The following is a 21,775-nucleotide window of genomic DNA, read 5'->3' on the forward strand; positions in this document are numbered from 1 at the left end:
TTTATATCCTACAAAAGAACTAAAAAATTTCAAGGCCATCAAATTACTACATTTTCTTTCTTAAATTACATAAATAATAGTCACAATAACCTTGTGAAATTACAATTGTACCCACAAGAAATCCACCTAATTCCAGTTCCCAACTTCTCCCAGACTTTCTGTTAAGCCCCAGCAAACTCACCAAAACAATGGTGATAACCCTGTAATAAAAAAAACACAAGAAAATCTCTTCAAAACCCCATAAAAATCCAATCTTTAATGGCTTACTACTCAATCCCACTTGCAAAATCACTTCAAATCAATCTTTTTTCAAACCCCATCTCTCCAAACCAATCTTTTTGCTCTCCTTCAATTGTTTCTTACCCTGCCCATCATTTTAATTCAGCCTGGTTTGGTGCCCTGAGAGCTAGGAGAAGCAATCAAGAAGCTTATGGTTCCGATATGTTGCGAAAGCCCGAAAGTTTAGCTGGTGTGGAGAGTAAGGAGGAGGGGTTGAGAAAAGATTCTGATGGTGAAGAGGAGTATGTTGATTGGGAAGATAGGATTTTGGAAGATACCGTTCCGCTTGTCGGGTTTGTTAGGATGGTTCTTCACTCTGGCAAGTATGTTTTTTGTACTGTTTTTCAGGTTTTTATGGTCTTGTTTAGGATAATTGATAATCTTGGGTTTTGTTAATTTGTTGTGGTTGGAAATGTGTTGTGTTTGTTATGCTGGGACCGGAAAAAGTAGTAATTTTTGAGGTTGTTTAGTTGAGTATTAGTTAATTGTGGTTTCGGTGTTTATATGTGTGTTTATACTTTATAGCGGCTTTTGTGTTTCTGTAATTTGATTTCATGATTTAGTTTTGGGGAGGAGAGTGGGGTTTTAGGAATTAGGCTGTATAAGTGGATGTCGGTTTTTGGGTTTTGAGAGAGATGAGAACTTATGTTGTGTTTTGTTAGGGAAAATGGAAAGAAATTAGTTAATTGAAGGGAACAATGGAGGTAGGAGGGAAGTCTTAAACAAAAAAAAAAAAAAAGATTGAGTGCAAATTTCCTACATGAGATTTGTGAAGAATATTGGTATGATGGAGAATGGAGTATTACCTCTCTGATGGGGGTTCGGGCTCTAGGTTAGATTTTAGGAATTGAACGAAGGATATGGAAATTTTGAATGTTTACCCATGTAGTTCAACTATCATTTCATTCCATTCAACTTTATTCATCCCAATCAAACACAACATACTAGTTATCCCCTACTTAATTAACAGCCTTGTCAATCCCTTAACTGCTAATATTGTTTTACCTTTACCAATAATTTAGTCTCTATGTTATGTGATTAACTAGGATTTAATAACTTTTAGGTAATATTATGGGATTAAGAATACCTAAAGCCTAGGGGCTATGGTGGGTTTCATAATAGGGTGAGAGATCGGTTACTTTTTGGTCGATTTGTATGGCTAATGAGTATGACATTACCTTGAAAGATATTAGGATAAATAATCCTTCCTAGATGCATTAAAGCGAACAGAAATAGTTTGTAGCATCATTCCTAGCATTGTAGCCTAGTTGATTCATTCCGCTAACTTGTAATTAAATTTATATATAGATATATAGAAAAACAGGTAGAACAAAAATGCAAAGGACAAACAAAGCAAATGAATGCTAAAACTGAATAATTATTATGCATATGAGAGAGAGACCTTGAAGAGAACGAATAGTTTTGGTTAGTTTATTAGGACAAATGTTATCATTTAAATCTATTTTAAGAACCGTAGTAACATGGTTCTTTTCCTCCCATTTTCTTCTTGCAACTCTCTGTGATAATTTTTCAGGTGGGTTGAGAAATGAGTCATGTTGCGCGTGATTTAAATAGAATGCGTGTTTTTACGGTAAAAAACAGTAAAAGTGCGTGATTCCGGTGTGTGTTTCGTAGTAAAAGTGTGTTGTACATTTATAGTATGGTCTATATACTTGATCAATACATTTGCATAGCGCACATGCGCCTATTTAAAAATATAATTTTTTGTATATATTTTAGACACTTTTTCGTTACAAAAAAAATATAATTTTATGAATTTATCTAATTTTAAAAGTTAATTTAAATTATGAAATCCTGAATAGTAATACATTATTATTATTTTGTATTTCTCTTCTTCCCAAAATATATATCATTAGATTTAGCAACGACATCAACAAAATTACTTTACTATTAGTCAATTGCTTATGAGTCATACTTTATTTAATTTAGTAGGTTATCTTTGTTACTGCTTGGCTTCTATTTAAACCATGCGCAACATGACTCATTTCTCAACCCAAAATGGAAAGTCGCACGAAGAAAATGGGAGGAAAGAACCACGTTTCTATGGTTCTTAAAATGATTTACATGACAACGTTTATCCTAATAAGCTAACCAAAATAATTCGCTCTCTTCAAGGTCTCTCTCTCATATGCATGATAATTATTCAGTTTTAGCAACCACTTGTTTTGCTTCTCCTTTGCATTTTTGTTCTACCTGTTTTTCTATATATCAATTTAATTACAAGTTAACGAAATGAAAAAAATGTCGAAGACCATTAACATTTTCTTTCTTAATAACATAAATAAGTCACAATAACCTTATTTCTCAAATTCCAATTTTACCCATAAAAATCCAACTAATTCCAATTTCCAACTTCTCCCGGACTGTGACTGTTAAGCCCCTGCAAACTCACCAAAACATTGGTGATAACCCTGTTATCAACTCAAAAAAATCTCTCCAAAACCACATAAAAATCCAATCTTTAATGGCTTACTACTCAACTCCACTTGCAAAATCACTTCAAATCAATCTTTTTTTCAAACCTCATCACTCCAAACCAATCTTTTTCCTCGCCTTCAGATGTTTCTTATTATGCCCATCATTTTAATTCAGCCTGGTTTGGTGCCCTGAGAGCTGGGAGAAATAATCAAGAAGCTTATGGTTCCGATATGTTGCGAAAGCTGGAAAGTTTAGCTGGTGTGGAGAGTTAGGAGGAGGGGTCGAGAAAAGATTTTAATGGTGAAGAGGAGGATTATGTTGATTGGGAAGATAGGATTTTGGAAGATACGGCTACGCTTGTCGGGTTTGTTAGGATGGTTCTTCGCTCTGGCAAGTATGTTCTTGGTACTGTTTTTCGGGTTTTTGTGGTCTTGTTTAGGATATGTGATAATTTTGGGACCGGAAAATTTTTATTTAATTTGTTGTGGTTGGAAATGTGTTGTGTTTATTGTGTTGGGGCCGGAAAAAGTAGTAATTTATGGAGGTTATTGTTTTGGTTGAGTATTAGCTAATTGAGGTTGTGGTGTTTATTGTGTGTTGATAGCGGCTTTTGTGTTTCTGTAATTTGGTTTCACGATTAAGTTTTGTGTAGGAGAGTGGTGTTGTAGGAATTAGGCTGTTTAAGTGGAAGTCAGTTTTTGCATTTTGAGAGATTATATTGTGCTTAGTTGGAGAGAATGGAATGAAATGAGTGAAATTGAAGGGAACAATGGAGATAGGAGGGAAGTCTTAAAAAAAGGGTGAGTGCAAATTTTCTACATGAGACTTGTTAAGAAAATTGGTATGATGGAGGGCTCGACATAGATTGTTAGGAATAGAACGAAGGAATGGAAATTTTGAATGTCTACCCAGTGCTATAGTTCAATTTGCAGTTCATTCCTTCCAACTTGATTTATCCGAACCAGACACAACATACAAGTTGTCCCCTTGTTAAGTAACGGCCTTGTCAATCCCCTAACTGCTACTTTTGTTTTACGTTTACCTAAAACTTTGTCTTTATATAATCTGATTGACTAAAATTAAATCAATTTCTAGTTTATTTTATGGGATTTATGATACCTAGAGCCTAGGGGCTATGGTGGGATTCATATTACAGTGAGAGATTGGTTAGTTTGTAGTTGATTTCTATGAGTCTGACATTACCTTGGAAGAGAGTAGGATTTTTAATTCTTCCTAGACGTATTAGAAAGCGAACAGGAATAGTTTGTAGGGTTATTCCTAGCATTGTAGCCTAGTGGATACCACTATCCTGCAACGGGCATGGGCGTGTCAATTGATCATTACCAAAAAGAACAATGACAAAATGAGTGCAAATTTTAGATAATCTGAAGATTATATACCTCGCAAGAAACGTAGCTTATGCGAACTAAAACAGACTACCAAATATGAATAATGACTTTTTAGGCTGATTTAACCTATAAAGTTAAGCTATAATTTGCTCGGTGTGCACTATACACAAATAGCGAAATTAGAGATGATGTGCAGCTTAGTTTTTCTCATTTAGTACTAGTTTTGAGAAGTACTAGGTGCATGTTCCATTTGTACTGTTCTAATCTAGTAGTCTAATTTTTGGCTACGCTTTTGGAGTCAATTGTAGTTCACTCCAATACTCTAAAATAAAACTAAAGATGATAATGCTCGTGGTTGATTTAAGGGTACAATTGGCATGGTCGGGAGAGTTGTGTGGTTGAGATTATCTAAATCAGTCAAGTACTTAATCAAAATTGTATAGAATGGTGTGCAAATGCTATATGGAGTCATTAGTTGGGTATTCAACTAAAAGTATGATGAGAATATTACAGTCATTGTTTGGTACTTGACATTTTAAAAAAATACGGATGCAGAAGTTAGTGATTCGTGATTGTACTGATCTGGAAGAGGATGATGGAACATTGATCAATGTAATTCGATCATTTCCCTTGTTAGCCTATAGATGTACCTGGCCTCAAGATGAAGCATGTCATGTTATAAGAAGAAAACATTGTGTATTAATCTTGTAAATGAAGAGTCTAGAAAATCTTAACCATAGAGAGGCCTTTGTTAGATCAAGGGGGAGCAGGTGCATTTTTTATACATGGCCCTCTTATTCTTTTCCTAATTGTCCCACTTTTTTCTTATATTTATTTTTCTTTTAGTATTTTATGTGAGTATGTTTTTACTTTATCTGTCAATTTCAGTTCTATGTTTATACATTTTTATATAATGCTAAATAATTAGGTGAATAGAGAAATGATTTCGATCTATTGGATTGATATAGTCGAGTCAGAATGAGACATGATAAATAATCTGTAAACTGTGAAATTCATAGTGTAAGTATAAGAGATTTGTACACCATGAAATTTCTGGAACAAGAGGCATCCAGAAAAATAGACGTTAGATACTTGGGCTCCCTTCGGTCGAAAAGAAACGATTGGAGGAAAATATTGAATGAAAGATGTGAATAAAATTAGAGGTATAAAAGAACAATGAAGAAATTGGGGGTGTATATACTTCCATTATATATTTTAATTTTTTTAAAGAATATAAATTTTGTCATAAAAAAAAAGAATATGAATTGGAAGAAGGAATTAGCATTATATATAAACTGTTGGGAGCTAGCTCTAGTTCAGTTATGTGGAATTGAAATGGATACGGAAATGAGTATCATGAAATATAATGTGGCGTATTTGTTGTCTTTAATTATCCTCTTTTCTTTGTGCTTTACTCTTACAATTGTGATTTGGTTTAGCATACTTAATAGGCTAGTTTAGGAACAAAGAGGACAATGTACAGTAGTGTGATCGTCATATATCTAAATCTTATATTGATATCAATTGTTTCTTTCCCATCTTTATCAAGCAAGGTAGCCATGTTAAATGTTGGATTCACCTTTTAAATAGCTCTTGATTACTCCAAGAAAAAGAAAAGTAGTTTTGCTTGTGAGGTTTCTAAATAGTTGTAGTATGGTTCTAACTTTCAGTGTTTGCACATGGGTTTTGTGTTGTGGCAGATATGAAAGTGGAGATCGGTTAAGCCCGGAGCATGAGAAAACTATCTTGGAGAGGTTGCTTCCATATCATCCAGAGTGTGAGAAGAAGATTGGAAGTGGTGTTGATTACATAACAGTAAATCTCTCTCCCTCCCTCCCTCCCTCCCTATATACACACGCACACACATACTCGAACACTAACACAGAATTTGCTTAAGTTGGTATCATAACCAACATGCTTGGATCAAATTTACTATCTGAACTGGTCAAGTTTGTAGCTATATGATGAGGTATATAGTTCAATCAATCCTACGTTTTTTTGTTCAGCGTGAGAATGGCTAGGTGCTCTGTGTGCTTGAGAGTTAAACTCGTGGTCCTGCTTATTACTTGTAGGCTATAGCTTATAAGTTTATACACAAAACTTCAAGTGGAGATTATCTATAACAAAAATATGCCACACTACACCAGCTTCCCCCTGTAGTTCTATTAAGATGTAACAAATCCTATATGTCTGCTATATGCACACTCGGTGAACATTTAACTATTTAAGAAACCCTAGAACATTTTATTAATGAAATCTCTATATCATGTTAAGATGCCTAAAAAAGCTGCCAAAGAACATGCACATAGCAATAGCATAGTTGCATAAAAAGAATGTTGAAGGAAACTAGGTGATTCAGATCTCACAGAAAGTCCATTAACGTTATAAAAAATTCCAAGCCGTAATACTAAAGACGCCATTCGATTTGAGTTGCAATTGCCTTAATCAAGAAAGTTGCACCCTAAAACAATTTTCTTAACCTTTTGCAGTATACAGACAGTTCTGATGAAATGCATATACAGTAGAACCTCTATATAGTAATACTCTATATAGTAATTGCCTCCCTGTTGTAATAAAATATTACGGTCCCAACTCGGGCTAGTTATAATTAAGAATAACCTCTATATTGTAATATTCTACAATTTTTTCAAGTCCATCCTTTATTAATTTTCTCTGTATAAGAATAAAAATGCATAAATTATATATATATATAGGTATGTACATATTTATATACACACACAGATATATGTATATGCGATAAATATATATCCAATAATATATAATGTCCTTAATTATTTAGTTTGCACATCCATGATCAGTAATCAGCTTAATCACCTTTTTATTAATTTGTTTAAAATTCATGCATTTGATATTATGTTACATAATTTGTTTTAAAAAGTTATGATCTTTTAAATTTGTTAAAATATTTGAATAAATATAAAGTGATTGTCAAAGCGTATCGAGAAAGTCTCTCAAATCTTGCTGAGAAAGACTTGCAAAGCTTCTTAAGAAAGAAACTTAATCAGGAAGACTTGTAAAGTTTATCGAGGAAGTTTTGTAATACTTAATGAAATTTTGAATAGCTTACTTAGTAAGATTTATAAACCAACTACTATAAATAGCTCATTTAGCTAATGAAATGAGATACAACTTTCTCTCCATATCTTCTATTCTCCTATACTTCCTCTACATTAAACATAACTAATATTTTCGGTCAAGGTTTATAACAAAATTCATATACTCAAGATATATAAAAAATATTTTTTAATTAATTTCTAAAATTCAAAATTTATATGTCAACCTCTACTAAAGAATAACCTCTGTATAATAATATTTTTTCTCGGTCCCAACGATACCAGTGTATAGAGGTTTTACTGTAGTTGCTTCCCTTTCTGGAATCCCTTCTATATTTTATGTTTTTTGTTTATTTAGTCCAATGTTTGAGACTAGTAGGCTCTTTCTCAATCCAGATGTCGTATTAGTTGAAGAAAAAAATTGTCATGTCAGAGTTTGAGTTTCCATATTGGTATCATTGAAATAATTTACTCGCAAATAACAGGACAAAATGTGGATCGATTTTATTCATTTCAAATTTTTTTATCAGATATAGTAGCAGGCTGCAGCACACTAGTAGCTGTGAGATTAATTCCAAAGACTCAAAAGCATGTTTATTTTACCTAAAGGGTTTTGCATTTGTTTAAAGAGTAAGTAGCATATTGTTTTTGTCAAGAATTAAAAGGGTTCCAACTCTGAGTTTTGACTAGTGCAGCCTATTGTTGTCTTAATGTATTAAAACGATAGTGCAGATAGATACTGGTTAATAGGTGTCTTCCGAAGAACCTTAGCCAGTATGCCATAAATTTATTATGTATAATAATGTCAATAATCAGTAGGGAAATTTTGCTAAATTATACTCTATACAAAGTTATTAGGTTTGGGACGGGAAATCTGAATTCTTGTATATTCAACTTATTTATATGTAGAATCCTGAATGATATCTTTGTCTTAACCTTCATTTTGGTGCACAGATTGGGTATCATCCTGATTTTGAAAGCTCTCGGTGTTTGTTCATAGTCCAGAAGGGTGGCAATCTGGTAGACTTCTCTTACTGGAAATGCTTAAAAGGGTTGATCAGGAAAAACTACCCACTGTATGCCGACAGTTTTATTCTTAGGCATTTTCGGCAGCGTAGGCGTAGTAGTGATTGACCTGGCTCGCATTTTCAGAAGTCTGCTATTATATTCCAAGGCCATTCTTTACCATGAGTATATTTTGTGTACAATTATCTTGTGCTTAAGCATCTCAGCTAGAAGATGTAGTTTGGTGTACACAGTGAAAGTTGGAAAAAGCTAATGGAATTTGTATTTATATCCTTTTATGTATTGCCAGTTACAGCTCCAGTCTCCTGTCCATTTCTCATATGAATCTATGTGACTGCATGTCTATCAGGTCTGGCTTTTAATTCTTTTTTTGAGGTAGTTGGACCCGTGACACTTGGCAATCAATGTACCAGTACTTTTCTAGGTCTGGATATCTTATCGTGAGAGATGATCATAATACTCGGTCCGTTTTCTACCATAATTTGTGGTTAAAGTTCGGTCAATTTACTGTCGAAAGTCAAACAATTCAAAAATTGCGGGACGGAGGGAGTATAAACGAGAAGAAATACTTAACGGTTAAGTTTGTAAATTAAAAATTAGGGATTGAGAGAGTGAATTTTATTCTAACTTTATCATATTTATCTTAAGAGTTAATTACATTTTACAACCCTTACCTTTTATTGAATAACAAAATTATATACTTACTTTCCAAAATACAGTTTGCAACCCTTAACTTTAGAAATCAAATATAATATGCATCCCTTTAACCATTTTGTTAAAAATATTTATATTGTGGAGGGTAAAATTGAAATTCAGCAAAATATTTAAATAATAATTTTAATTTTTTTAAATTAAACTAAAATTTAGAATTTCAAATTATAAAAATAATATTAATGTCAATTATTTTATTCCTCGGTATAATTTTTAAAATTTTAAAATATAGATATATTTAGAAACTTTATGATTATATATATAAACATATATTTTGCTTAATAAATATATTTTAAGTATTTAGCATTATGATTAATTTAGATTATTACTAATAGAAAATGGCTATAATTTTTTTCATGTAAAAAAGTGCATTAAAATAAATATTTTAATTAATTTAAAATTTTAGTTATTAATATTAACATCTCAATTTCAATTTTATAACCGCAAGGGATGCATGTTGTAGTTGATATTGAAAATTAAGGGTTGCAAACTGTATTTTACAAAGTAGGTGTACTATTTTGATTTTAAATAAAAGGTGGGGTTTCAAAGTACAATTAACTCTAATCTTAATCGTAGAATGTCAACGAAATAGTTATTTAGTGTTATAAAGTTTTAGCGACTGCAAAAAGGAGATGACGAAGATCTTGCGAGGAGAGTATGTAAGCAAGACATGTGTTGTTCCCCTGTGGATCTATAAGTTAAAGTGGTGCCCCAAGAACTGTACCTGTTGAATTATGAGTATTATTACTAATCAAGAGCGCTATTTGAGAAACAAGTTTCCAAATGTAGGCTTCTTAGTACTGGTCTGTTTTCTTTAAACCTGAGAATTGATATGCTTGATTGATAAGCTCGGTTATCATTTATTTTCGTCTATCCTCTGTTATATGAATCGGTCAAATTTTTTAAAAATTGTCAATAAATTAATTAAAAATATTTGATTTATTCACCAAATTACTGCTAAATTATCCGATAAATCACAAAATAATATTTATATAATTAGAGATTTTAACGACTGCAGTGAAATATTTTATTGATTAATTATCAAAAAGTACTCATTAAGCAACTTTGTAATTATCATTCCGACTTGGTCTTCCACTTGAGTCTTATCATCACTAGAGCTGACCAGCAAAAAGGTATCCGATCTCACTTCTCAGCCAACTTTGTTGATTCTTACACCCTTTGTCGGATCATTTCTATACATTTCCCTTTTTTGATGTCTCATTCAATTTTATACATTTCAAATTTATCAAAAATAGTAAAATATTTATAATATAGAATTAACTACACCCACTACTTTCTCTCACTACATTCACTTTATTAATTAAATATTGAATGATCTTATCACTTTAACCAACTTTATACTTTTTTTACTAAATTACATTTTTTTTCTCTATCATCCCACTATATTAACAAAAATAACATTATTTTATTATATTTTTTATCCTCCGTGCCCAGACCATTTGCATACAAATAATCGGGACCGAGGAAGTAGCTACTTTCTGGCTTCCGTCATGTGCGGGCTTGGTTTGGTCTAATGTAACCCAGATAAGAAACTTTAAATCCGTGGGAACCTAAATGGGTTACGATGTTTGGTTAGATAACTTTTTTAAAATGTACTATATATATATAACTCAGACTTCCGGTGTATTTCAGTTTACTCCAAAATGTAGTAACCTAGTTATATAGGAGAAGGGTGGTCACCCGAGTTGCCTAGTATAATTCCTTAACTTACTTTTTTTTTATTCATGATTATAAACTCTCTATTTTTATTGAAGGAACTTTTTTCCATCTTTATTATTAATTATTTGAACTTTTTAATTTTCTTGTAGTAAAATAGATTTATATATTTTATTTTGTATATATAATTATTATATGGGTTTTCTATATTTTCATCATAATTCATTGTTCAAAAATACTTTTTTATAAATAGTTTATATGAGATATGTATTTATTTAATATGTCATATTTAAATATCTATGTTTATATTTTCTATATAGCAATTTTATAATAATTTATATTCAGTTTAATATATATTTGTATGTCAGTATAATCAATATTTAATGTTAAATATAAAACTTTTAACATGTAATTTTAAGAAAAGTGACAGTGAAGTTAAATTGAATAATGACCAACCAAACACATGTTTTTGATTATTAAAGGAACCGCTATGTTATAATTTGGTTCCAGTGATCTCCTAGTTCCCGTGCAACTGCAAAATTCATATAACCAAACGAGACCTCTATATTTTAATGAAAAAATAATTGCTTACATTCGAATTTCAAATTATCGAACTCTTGTTATCGAGAAAAGAAAAAATATCATCACTTATATTTGAACTTCAAATCCAAATATAAGTGATGATATTTCAAATCCAAAATGGAGTCCAAACACTTGAACAACAAATCAAAGTACATTATATGAATTAACAATCATGAAAGCGTAGACAAGTAGCTAGTATTGTAGTGTTAAAACACATGTCAATTAACGTGGAATTATAGATGCATCGACACATGTAAGTACTCGGATCTTACATTTAGCAATCATGCATAAACAGTCATGCTGATACTCGAGTTTATTCATAAACATTCCTTAGTTTGGAAACACTAGCAAGTGACCCTGTACTCCATAAATGACTAAACGGAACTATGAAAATTGACAAGGTTGTTGGGAAATGTGGGCTCATATTGTCGAGCATGCTTAGTCATACTTAAATGAGCGAATATGTATAGAATGTGTGTTCTTTGATGAAGAGTTTTCGGAGTCATTTTGAATAAATCGAAATGACTAAAAGATTAATAAGATATTATTATCTAAAGACCCTGCCTTATCCCTTAAGAGTGGAAAAATGCAAGTGTACAAGTTATATCCCACAAATTGGGTTTCCTTTACTTTATATAGTACAACACTTTAGTAGTTTCTAAGTGTGTTACTAAGGTATTGCTCCATCCTCTACGTGCACGCACGGTACAAATCATGGATTTTCGAGACTAATTTGAAGATTGCAAAGACCGTGTGGGCGAAAAGGCTAATTCGAAGATTTCAAAGACTGTGTGGGAGACGTGCGGACACAAATGTAGCAGAAAAATGGGTTGTCCAATCACAGACTAGTTTTGCTAACTTTATTTTCACTGGGCTCTTAAAATAATTAATTCATTTTTTATGCGGATAATTATAATTGATTTGACATAATATTAATTCGAGTCGGTTATAGATTAATATTAACAGAATTAATTAATTAATTAATGGAGTAGCGCACAAGTTTGTTATCACTATATATTCATCACTAAGTCGTAGGGTTTTATGACCCAAAACCCTAGCCGCTGCTATGTCTTCTTGGTGATAGCTCTATTGCTCGTTTCAAACTCGTTGGAAGTGACGCACCTGCTTCACTGCAACCTGTTTTATCCTGGAAGACTATTCGCTCAAACATACGGTTAGGGCAAATACGTTTTAAGGAGACACTTCACGCACTGGATTCGGGCTTTCATTTATTGTCTCCTCGTTAATAATATTTACGTTGTTCTGTAATTGTTTTTTTTGTACGCTTCAGTTAGTCATACACACAAAAACGATTACTGTGTGCTTGATTTTTCGCAAATTGTACAATAAAGATGGCGCTAGACTCGATGAACATTTAGATGCATGATTGATGATAGTAAGGAGAATCCGAAATGAAAATGAAAGTTATAACAATGATAAAAACAAGAATAAAAAAGAGGAATAGAGACCCAATATCAAAATAAAAATTTGAAATGAATATGATAATCGAAATTCGAAAATGATAATGAAAATTGTGACAATGATAAAACAGAGAACCGAAAATGGGAATGAAAATACGAGAATGTGAATAAGAATGAGAATCATAGATGTATCATGCACATTACATAGCACTTGTGATATGTTGGTATTCCAAATTCTTTCCTTATATATATATATGAAAACGATGAAGGATTTATTTTTAAAAGATCTGAATTATATATCCTTGTATGAATATGAATTATGAGCTTTCATCTACAAAAGTATATTATTTAATCAAAAATTATACTTAATCAGTACATGAATCGTAATCCATGTGTTAGTCCCAAACAATCTAACAATAGAATTACAGAAAGGGGGGGTTGAATGTAATTTTTTGTTTCTTTTGGAAATTAAGAAAATTCTTTACCAAAATATATCAGTGTCTGAATATGCAAGTGTACGGAATGAAATATAAATGTATTCAAAACACAAAGTAATTAAACACAAAGATTTAAAAACTTTCTGTTGGATTTATCTTTCCCACCAGAGATATATATTGATTGAGAACTCTGTGATGCAAGAATGCATACAGCTGCTTACAAGTAAAATTACAAAGAACAGAGAAATTCTTAACATATGTTGTTTTTTCTATTTCTCAACTCAATTTTTTTTCTACTTGCTACTCTTGGTTTATATATCACCAACTTACATATGAAAAAGACAAACATATAAAACAAAGTGTCTAGGTCTTCATCACATGTTCTTTCATTTCTATATCCAGCATCTTTGTATTTCTTCAAGTAAGCATGGAAATTAAAATACTTCTTTGTTCTCAAAAACCTGCAAATAGGCTGCTACATTCCTTTTGTATACAATCAACCCATGTGACTGTCAAGTCACTATCAACTCCTATTTAAATTTTTTATCCGTCGAGACTTTATAGATTATCCGTTGAGTCTCTATTGGATCATCTGTTGAGAGTAACTTGGGTCATCCGTCGAAGCCTTGTGGAATCATCCGTTGAAAGTATTTCCAAAGCAGTTGACTCCATTTCATTTATGCAAAATTACAAGGCATCCAATATTTACAATTAGCCAACCTATTTTGCATATCATTCTAGTAGTCAACATGACTTAGAATATCCTACAACCTCTAATCCTCTAAGACATTACAATATACAGGAATGTGCTACAAATACTTATTTAAAACATAAGCTACTCCTTCAACGGATGATAAATTAAGATTATCCGTTGAAAGCTACAAATACACTTAATTAAATCTACTAAGGTATTTTGGTACAATATCATCAAGCCTACAACATATTCCTATCACCATGTTTTACCGAAACCAAAAATAAGTTGATAACTTTGATTCTTCTAGCATTGTTCTTGCAGCTTCAATAAGAGAACTATTCTTTCTTTCCACACTCCATTTTGTTGTGGAGTCCTTACTGCTGAAAACTCATGTATGATCTCATTTTCTTTACAAAACATCCTCATTGCAGAATTATTGAACTCAGTTCCATTGTCACTCCTTATTCTTCAAACCTTGAGATCGGGATGATTGTTGACTTGCCTTATATGATTCATAATGATTTCACTAGCTTCATCTTTAGATTTGAGGAAGTATGTCCAAGAGAACTTTGAAAAATCATCCACAATCACTAGACAATATCTTTTCTTTGAGATTGACAACACATTAACTGGTCCAAACAAATCCATGTGCAATAGTTGCAGTGGTTCTTCAATTGTAGATTCAAGCTTCTTCTTGAATGATGCCTTGATTTATTTTCCCTTTTGACAGGCATCACGCAATCCATCTTCTGAGAACTAAACTTGAGGAATGCCTCTTACTAGGTCTTTCCTGACTAGTTCATTCATAGTCTTGAAGTTCGGATGTGACAGCTTCTTGTGCCATATCCAACTCTCATCTTGACTTGTTTTGCTGAAAAGACAAGTAATAGAACCTGCATTGGATGAGTTGAAGTCAGCTAGATACACATTTCATTTTCTCACTCCTGTGAGAACCACTTTGTTGTTCTTATTGTTTGTAATAACACATGCTTCTGAATTGAAGGTTACAGAGTTGCCCTTATCACATAATTGGCAGACACTCAGAAGATTGTGTTTGAGTCCATCCACCAGAGCAACTTCTTCAATGATGAAATTGTCCTTTGAAATCAAGCCATATCCCACAGTATATCCTTTACTGTCATCTCCAAAAGTAATACTTGGGCCAACTCTCTCCTTGAACTCAGTGAGCAGGGTAGAATCTCTAGTCATGTGCCTTGAGCAACCACTATCCAGATACCAAAAATTCTTTCTGTTTTCCTGCACACAACAAAATCAAATCAAGTTGATTTTGGTACCCAAGTTTCCTTGGGTCTTGCTTTGTTAGCCTTATTTTTAGGTTTCTTGGGTTTTTCCTCACTTGACTTAGGTGATTGAGATTCAACCTTGGTCATTGGAGTGGGGCTTTGAAAACCATTCATAATTGCAGAATTATCATGCACAGGTTGGTTAACATAAAATCGCATATTATGTGCAAACATGTTATTCCGGTATGGCATGCTAAATGGCATTTGAGGCATATTGAATGCAATATAGTAAGTATTTTGTTCAAATGGCATATTAGCAAATTGTGCATTCAAATTTTGTGCATGCATGATATTCATAGGCATTGTGAGCATGTTGGGAAATGAGGGAGGTGCAGACATGGGTGCAGGCATAGCAGATTTATAATTAACAGACAAATGATTAACATTACCACACTTAACACTGATTTTTCTAGGTGCATATTTATCAGGTGTGTAGTTGTTATGTTTGTTAATTCCTACTTTCCCATTCCTGTTGTTTTTCCTTTTGGAGTATGACTTGACCTCAATTTTCTCCAATTTTTCATTCAGTTGCTTCATTGACAGATGCCCCACATTTACTCTTTTGTTCTCCTTGACTTGACTTGATTCTCCTGTAACAAAGTTCTTGGAAACTGATCCATATTTCTCTTTGAGTTTAGCTAGCTTAACTTTGCTAATTGGTTTCTTTTCACTCGATGGATGTGGTTCCTTGTCTTTCGACGGATAATCCATTTTAGCTTTCGACGGATAAACTTCATCATCCGTTGATTTCACATCCGTTGATAATCCTTCTACCAACACAGGATCTAGTTTCACCTTGCTCTTTTTCCAGGCTTCTTCACAGAATGATTTTATACCTTGAACCTTAGCAATTTGGGTATATACATCTCTTGATGACTTCCAAGCCTTGATTACTTCTTGCTCTCGTTCAAGCTGCTTTCTCAAAATCTCCTATTTCTTCAAAGATTCAGTCAATTCATCTTTTGCAACCTTGCACTCTATCTTCAGTTTCTCAAACTCAACAAATTGAGTTTCTAACACAGTATTCCTCTCACTAAAAAACAATTTTTTTTTAATTTTTGTGTTTTCTTTAGTGAGTGATTTAAATGTAACATGCAAGTGATTTAATACTGTTGACATGTCATTTATAACATCATTACAATCATCTTTAGAAATGTGTGCTAGATTAGTAGTGATTACCTTATTGCTTGAAGAACTGACTTCTTCTTCATATGATTTGGCCATTAGAGCTAAGTTGACATAGTTTGTTTCTTCATCTTCATCTACCCCATCAGCTGCTCAGTCATTTTCTTGAGTCAGAAAGCCCTTTTCTTTTGTTTGAGCAGTTAAAAGTACTTCTTTTTGTAATCCATGGGCTCAAATTTCTTTTTCTCGGAATCAGGCTTTCTGTACTCATTGGAAAAATGACCACTCAAGCCACATTTGAAACACTTAAATTTAGATTTATCCACCATGTTACTACTTGGCTTGGTTACTCCAAAATTCTTTTTGAATTTAAGCTTGGAAAATCTTCTTGATAGGAAAGCCAGATGTTCATCTATTTCCTCCATTTCATCCTGACTAAGATGATCTTCATGCTCAGTCATTAGCCATTTTCCTTTGCCTTCACAAACCCTTGAGTTTGGTGCAGATTCCACAGCTTCAACCTTCATCTCTTTCACTCTCTCATGTTCAGCTACCAAAGTAATAGACCCCCCCTTCTTCCTTTCTTTCTCTAACTGTTCATCTTGTTTCAACTCAAGCTCATAAGTTTTTAGAATGTCATACAGTCTCTCCAAAGTAAACTCCTTATAATCTTGATAGTTTCTAAGAGAGACAGTCATAGACTTCCAGTCTTTTGGTAGAGATCTAAGGAATTTCATGTTTGAATCTTTTGTCTGGTATATTCTTCCATGTAGCTTCAGTGCATTTAGTAGTTTTTAAAACCTACTGAAAATGTTACTTAAAGACTCACTTTCTTCATAATGAAAGTGCTCATACTGCTATATTAGAAGTTGCATCTTGTTTTCCATCACTTGTTCAGTTCCATGACATATAATTTGAATTTTATCCCAAATATCCTTAGCAGATTTACAGTTGATAACATTGTCAAACATATCACTATCAAGACCATTGAACAAAATGTTCATAGCCTTTTTATATTTGTGTATTTACTCAATGTCTTCATCTGTCCATTCTGATTGTGGCTTTGGAACTATTTACAATTAGCCAAACTATTTTGCATATCATTCTAGTATCCAACATGACTTAGAATATTATAAAACCTCTAATCCTCTAAGACATTACAGTATACATGAATGTGCTACAAATATTTATTTAATTAAAACATAAGTTACTCTTTCAACGGATGACAAAGTAATATTATCCGTTGAAAGCTACAAATTAAATCTACTAAGGTGTTTTGGTAAAATATCATCAAGCATACAACATATTCCTATCACCATGTTTTACCGAAACCAAAAAATACTTGAGTAATCTTACATTTAAGTAATGGGGCATGGTCACGGTCAACGGTTTGTTAAGGAGCCATTATAAAATAAACAACTTTGTTGGATGGTCGTGATTAAAAAAATAGTTATAGAGATCGTAGACATTATCTGCGATCCGGAAAAATTATTTTTTTGTGTATGTTCACGAACCGAGGATATTGTCCGCGGTTGAGATCTGAAATAGACTTCTATTTACTAAGTTAATATGCACCCCCTACATTAATACCAACATGCAGTTTGAAGTTCCAACCGCAGACAATGTCCATGGTCCATGATCAGAGACGAAAAGGTAAAATTTTCGGAATACCAATAATATCTATGGTCCATGTAACTTTTTTTTAATCACAACCACCGGATCAATCATATAACAGCTAAAAGACTATTTGTTACGTAAGCCGATGTTCCCCTTAGGTAATCATGCATTATGCATATTGATACTTGAGTTCATTCATAAACATTCCTTATTTTGCAAACACCGGTGCCTGACCCTGTACTCCATAAATGACAAAACGAAATTATGAAATTGATAAGGTGGCGTTACTCCACAGGCAGGCTTGGATTTTCTAAAGCAATCCTCAAGCCAGCCAGCATATAAAATAATCATGTCAAATTCTAAGATTGATGCTTTCAACTAAATATTTAAATGAACAAACTAATCGAAGATTGGAGAACAAACTGACTGCATTTTTTAATTAAAAAAATAGATCGTTAGGTTTTAGCGTTGTTGCGTGCTATGTACTTTGAGTGTGGGATTATAAATTTAATCGTGATGTGAGTTATTGTACTAAACATATAAGCTTTACTTCCATTAAAAAAATTTGATGCCCAAATGCAATGAATCTCTAGTTAGATCTTTGGTTTAAGCCAAATTATTTGAAAATTTTCACTTTTAACAATTTGATACTTTAAATTTTATTCATGTTTGTTCTTTATTATTCCCTCCGTCTTTCCCAATTATTTCTAATAAACTTCGGCACGAAAATTAAGAAAAGTTAAAATTAATAATAAAAAAATAAAAACAAGGTAGGTAAAGTATCGGAAGCAATTAATATTTAATCAATAAAATGAATATATACTGAGGAAAGTGATGAATGCAGGTGATTTTTAATGTTAAAAATATTTATATTTGAAATCTTTTCTTTAATCCGCAAGGCAAGGTAAAGGAAATATTACCGGAATTTAAAAGGAAATATTACCGGAATTTAACTGGACTAATTCGGGCTCATCAATTTTCAGTTGAAAATCAATATCCATAAAGGAGGATTCTCTTAATGTGCAAGTGGAAGTATGGGAGGAGCTACAATATAGAATTTTCAGATGAGAAAAATAATGTCATCTCAAAAAAAGCTTCTTTATATTTTCAATGGTGATAAAAGATGAATATTTAACACGATGTTGACGAATAGTGCGGGGACATGTACACAATAATACAGTGGTCCTTTTCCTTTCTAATAAAAAAGTGTTATCCTATTTATAGTTAGGAAATTAGTACAGTTAAACCTCGATGAAGTAATAATCGATAAAGTAATAACCTCGCTAAAATAATATTTTTCTCCGGTCCCAACATAATAGACACGGTATATTTTTGCTCCCGATAAAGTAATAAACTCGCTAAAGTAATATTTTTTCTTGGTCCCGACCCTATTACTTTAAAGAGGTTTAACTGTAGTTTGCTTCATTGACTGGAACCCCATTTCGTGCATTGGCCCGGCGACTTTCTAAAATTATTGTTCTGCTTTTGTTCTGTGGTGTATATAGAGATGAAAAAAAAACTTATCGGTCCGGATTTTATCGGGTTTTAAAAAACTCGATTTTTTTGAAAATGGATCAGGTCAAATTGGGCTTTATCGAGTTTTTTATTTTTATATTGAAAAATATTTTAATATTTTATACTCAAATTATGAGTAGTTTAAATACCAGATAAAATAATATGTTAATATATCAGATAGAGTAATTTATACACTAAAATAAATAATTATTTTTAATATAATATATAAATAATCATATATACCTTAATTGCTTCTAATATTATAATATAATTTTTAAAAATCATAAAAAGTATTGTATATTTTCAAATTTTATATAAAAAATCGGTTTTTTAATCGACCTTTTCAAAAAACTCGGACTTTTATCCGGACTTTTCGGATTTCGGTTCTGGCCAAATTTTCGAGAAAAAAAAAGGTCCATTTAAAGCCCGCGGGCCAGGCCGAACCAGACCGGGCTTTTTTCCGAATTGTGCTTTTCCGGCTTTTTTCCGGATCCGATTTCGGGTTTCAGATTTTTTGAACATCTTTAGGTGTATACTCCTTCCTTCCCCCTTAATTTTATATACCGGGAGACGAAGACTTAACACGCACTTTAATATTCTTATTAAATGTAGTTGCATAATTTTTTTATTTTTTTTCTAAATAAAAATATAATGTTAAATTTTTATAAAAAAAATTAAAAATGAATCACAGACCTGTACTTTATAATTGTCTTAAAATACGCGTCTGAAAAAAATGTAAAGAAACGAAGGGTACGTAGGTATTATCATTTATTAGTTGTAGTTTAAGCTGTAGGGCTGTAATTCGAGGCTCGCGAGCTCGCCCGTCTCGAACTCGTTTAAGTGGACTCGGCTCGACTCGTTTAGTTAAACGAGCCGAGTTCGGGCAGAGGTTCCGACTCGTTTTATTACTCGAGCCGGCTCGACTCGACTCGTGAAATTAAACGAACCGAGTTCGGGTAGAGATTTAGGCTCGATTAAGTGTAAAATTATTCGAGCCGGCTCGCCTGACTCGTTAAAATCGGTTCGTTTAGCTAAACTAGTCGGCTCGACTCGCCTCGTGAAATTAAATGAGTTGAGTTCAGGTAGAGATTTAGGCTCGTTTAACTAAACGAGTCGGCTCGATTAATCTCGGCTTGAATTACGGCCGGCTCGAAACTCGGCTCGCTCGGCCCAAATTACAGTCCTAACTCCGTGATCCTTGCGTCCGAGGGAAAAGAACTATAAAAATAACGGAATCAAAATGTTAATTTAAATTTCATTTTCGATCGAATTTAAAAAGAGAAAAATGACCTTGATTAGGTATTAGAACCGCAAAAAAGGTCGGGGTCTCTCCAAGTTCTTTATATTGGGGGACGAAAACTCGGCACGTATTTTAAGTTTTCTATAAAATATATTTCCTTGAATTACTTTATTTCTTTCTACTAAATTAAAATATGATATTTAAACATTTATAAAATAAAAAAAATATGAAATTATACTTTATATCAATTTTAAAATACGTCTCAAATATGAGAAAAAACCGTAAATAAATGAATGATGAGAGGGATGAAGTATATGTTAATGGTAGAGTTATTTCTTTTAATTAAGTTGTATGGAGTTACATATATCTCTTATATATTCATATTAAAAATTCTTTATATCTCATCATTTATGTTTGTATCGCATCTAACATGTATCCGAGAAAATCTAACTCTATATAAAACTAGACTCAAATTAATTTGAATATTTAACATAATTATGCATAATTTCAAAATATTTTTAAATTTTATTTTGATAACCTTAACGCTCTCTGTACTTAAGTAAACATTTTTGGATAAGGGCTGCTCAGAAATGGTGTTGGTTCGATTTGATACATTTTTTTTGACTTAAAATTGTAGATCAACAAAAACGGAAAGAAAAATCTTAACAACCGTATTGCAAACATGACAATGATCGTCTAATGCCCCCATTGATGGCCACGTTTGTTACATTATCAAGTCAGGGGGATCGAACACCCCCATTCATTTCCTCTTTTTATTTTTTTAATCACTTCTTTTTATTTTATTATGATCAAAGTAAGGGCTAAAACCGTATTTAGCATTTCTGTTATCGACGATAATGATAAATTTTTCCTGAAAAATAGTTAAAAATCTGTTTGGTAAATTTTAAATTTTGTTTTTTTGAAAAGTATTTCTGACCTAAGCTACTGCTAAAAAAAGCTGGTATCCCATATTTTTTTAAAAAACCGTTATTTAACTTTTACGGGAAGCACTTCTAATTTTCACTATCAAATCTCATCAAAATTATTATTTTTTTAATATTTTATATCAAATATATAAATATCAAAAAAATTATCCAATACTCATCTAATTTTTTCAACATCATTTTTTACAGATTTTTTCTAATAACATAACAATTTTTAACAATAAATCCAAACAGAACCTGAATTAGACTGAAATTCTTGTTAAACTCAGAAGTTCATAAAGATTTTGATTCTTTAATGGGTATAATATTTTGTTAATCCTCTCATAAATTAGTCGAGTTGC

At 32.2% G+C, this 21,775-nt stretch overlaps 1 protein-coding gene across 1 annotated transcript; it reads left to right on the top strand.

Moving 5' to 3' along the window:
* Positions 1–122: 122 nt before the first annotated feature.
* LOC141706842 (protein DCL homolog, chloroplastic-like) lies at positions 123–8,439 on the top strand. Its single transcript, XM_074509699.1, has 3 exons — positions 123–602; positions 5,768–5,882; positions 8,096–8,439. Exons 1-3 carry the CDS (start codon positions 259–261, stop codon positions 8,273–8,275), a joined length of 639 nt encoding a protein of 212 aa, XP_074365800.1. The 5' UTR covers positions 123–258; the 3' UTR covers positions 8,276–8,439.
* The last annotated feature ends 13,336 nt before the right edge of the window (positions 8,440–21,775 follow it).

This window comes from Apium graveolens, chromosome 2 (assembly GCF_009905375.1).
Source record: "Apium graveolens cultivar Ventura chromosome 2, ASM990537v1, whole genome shotgun sequence".
Lineage (NCBI taxonomy): Eukaryota > Viridiplantae > Streptophyta > Magnoliopsida > Apiales > Apiaceae > Apium > Apium graveolens.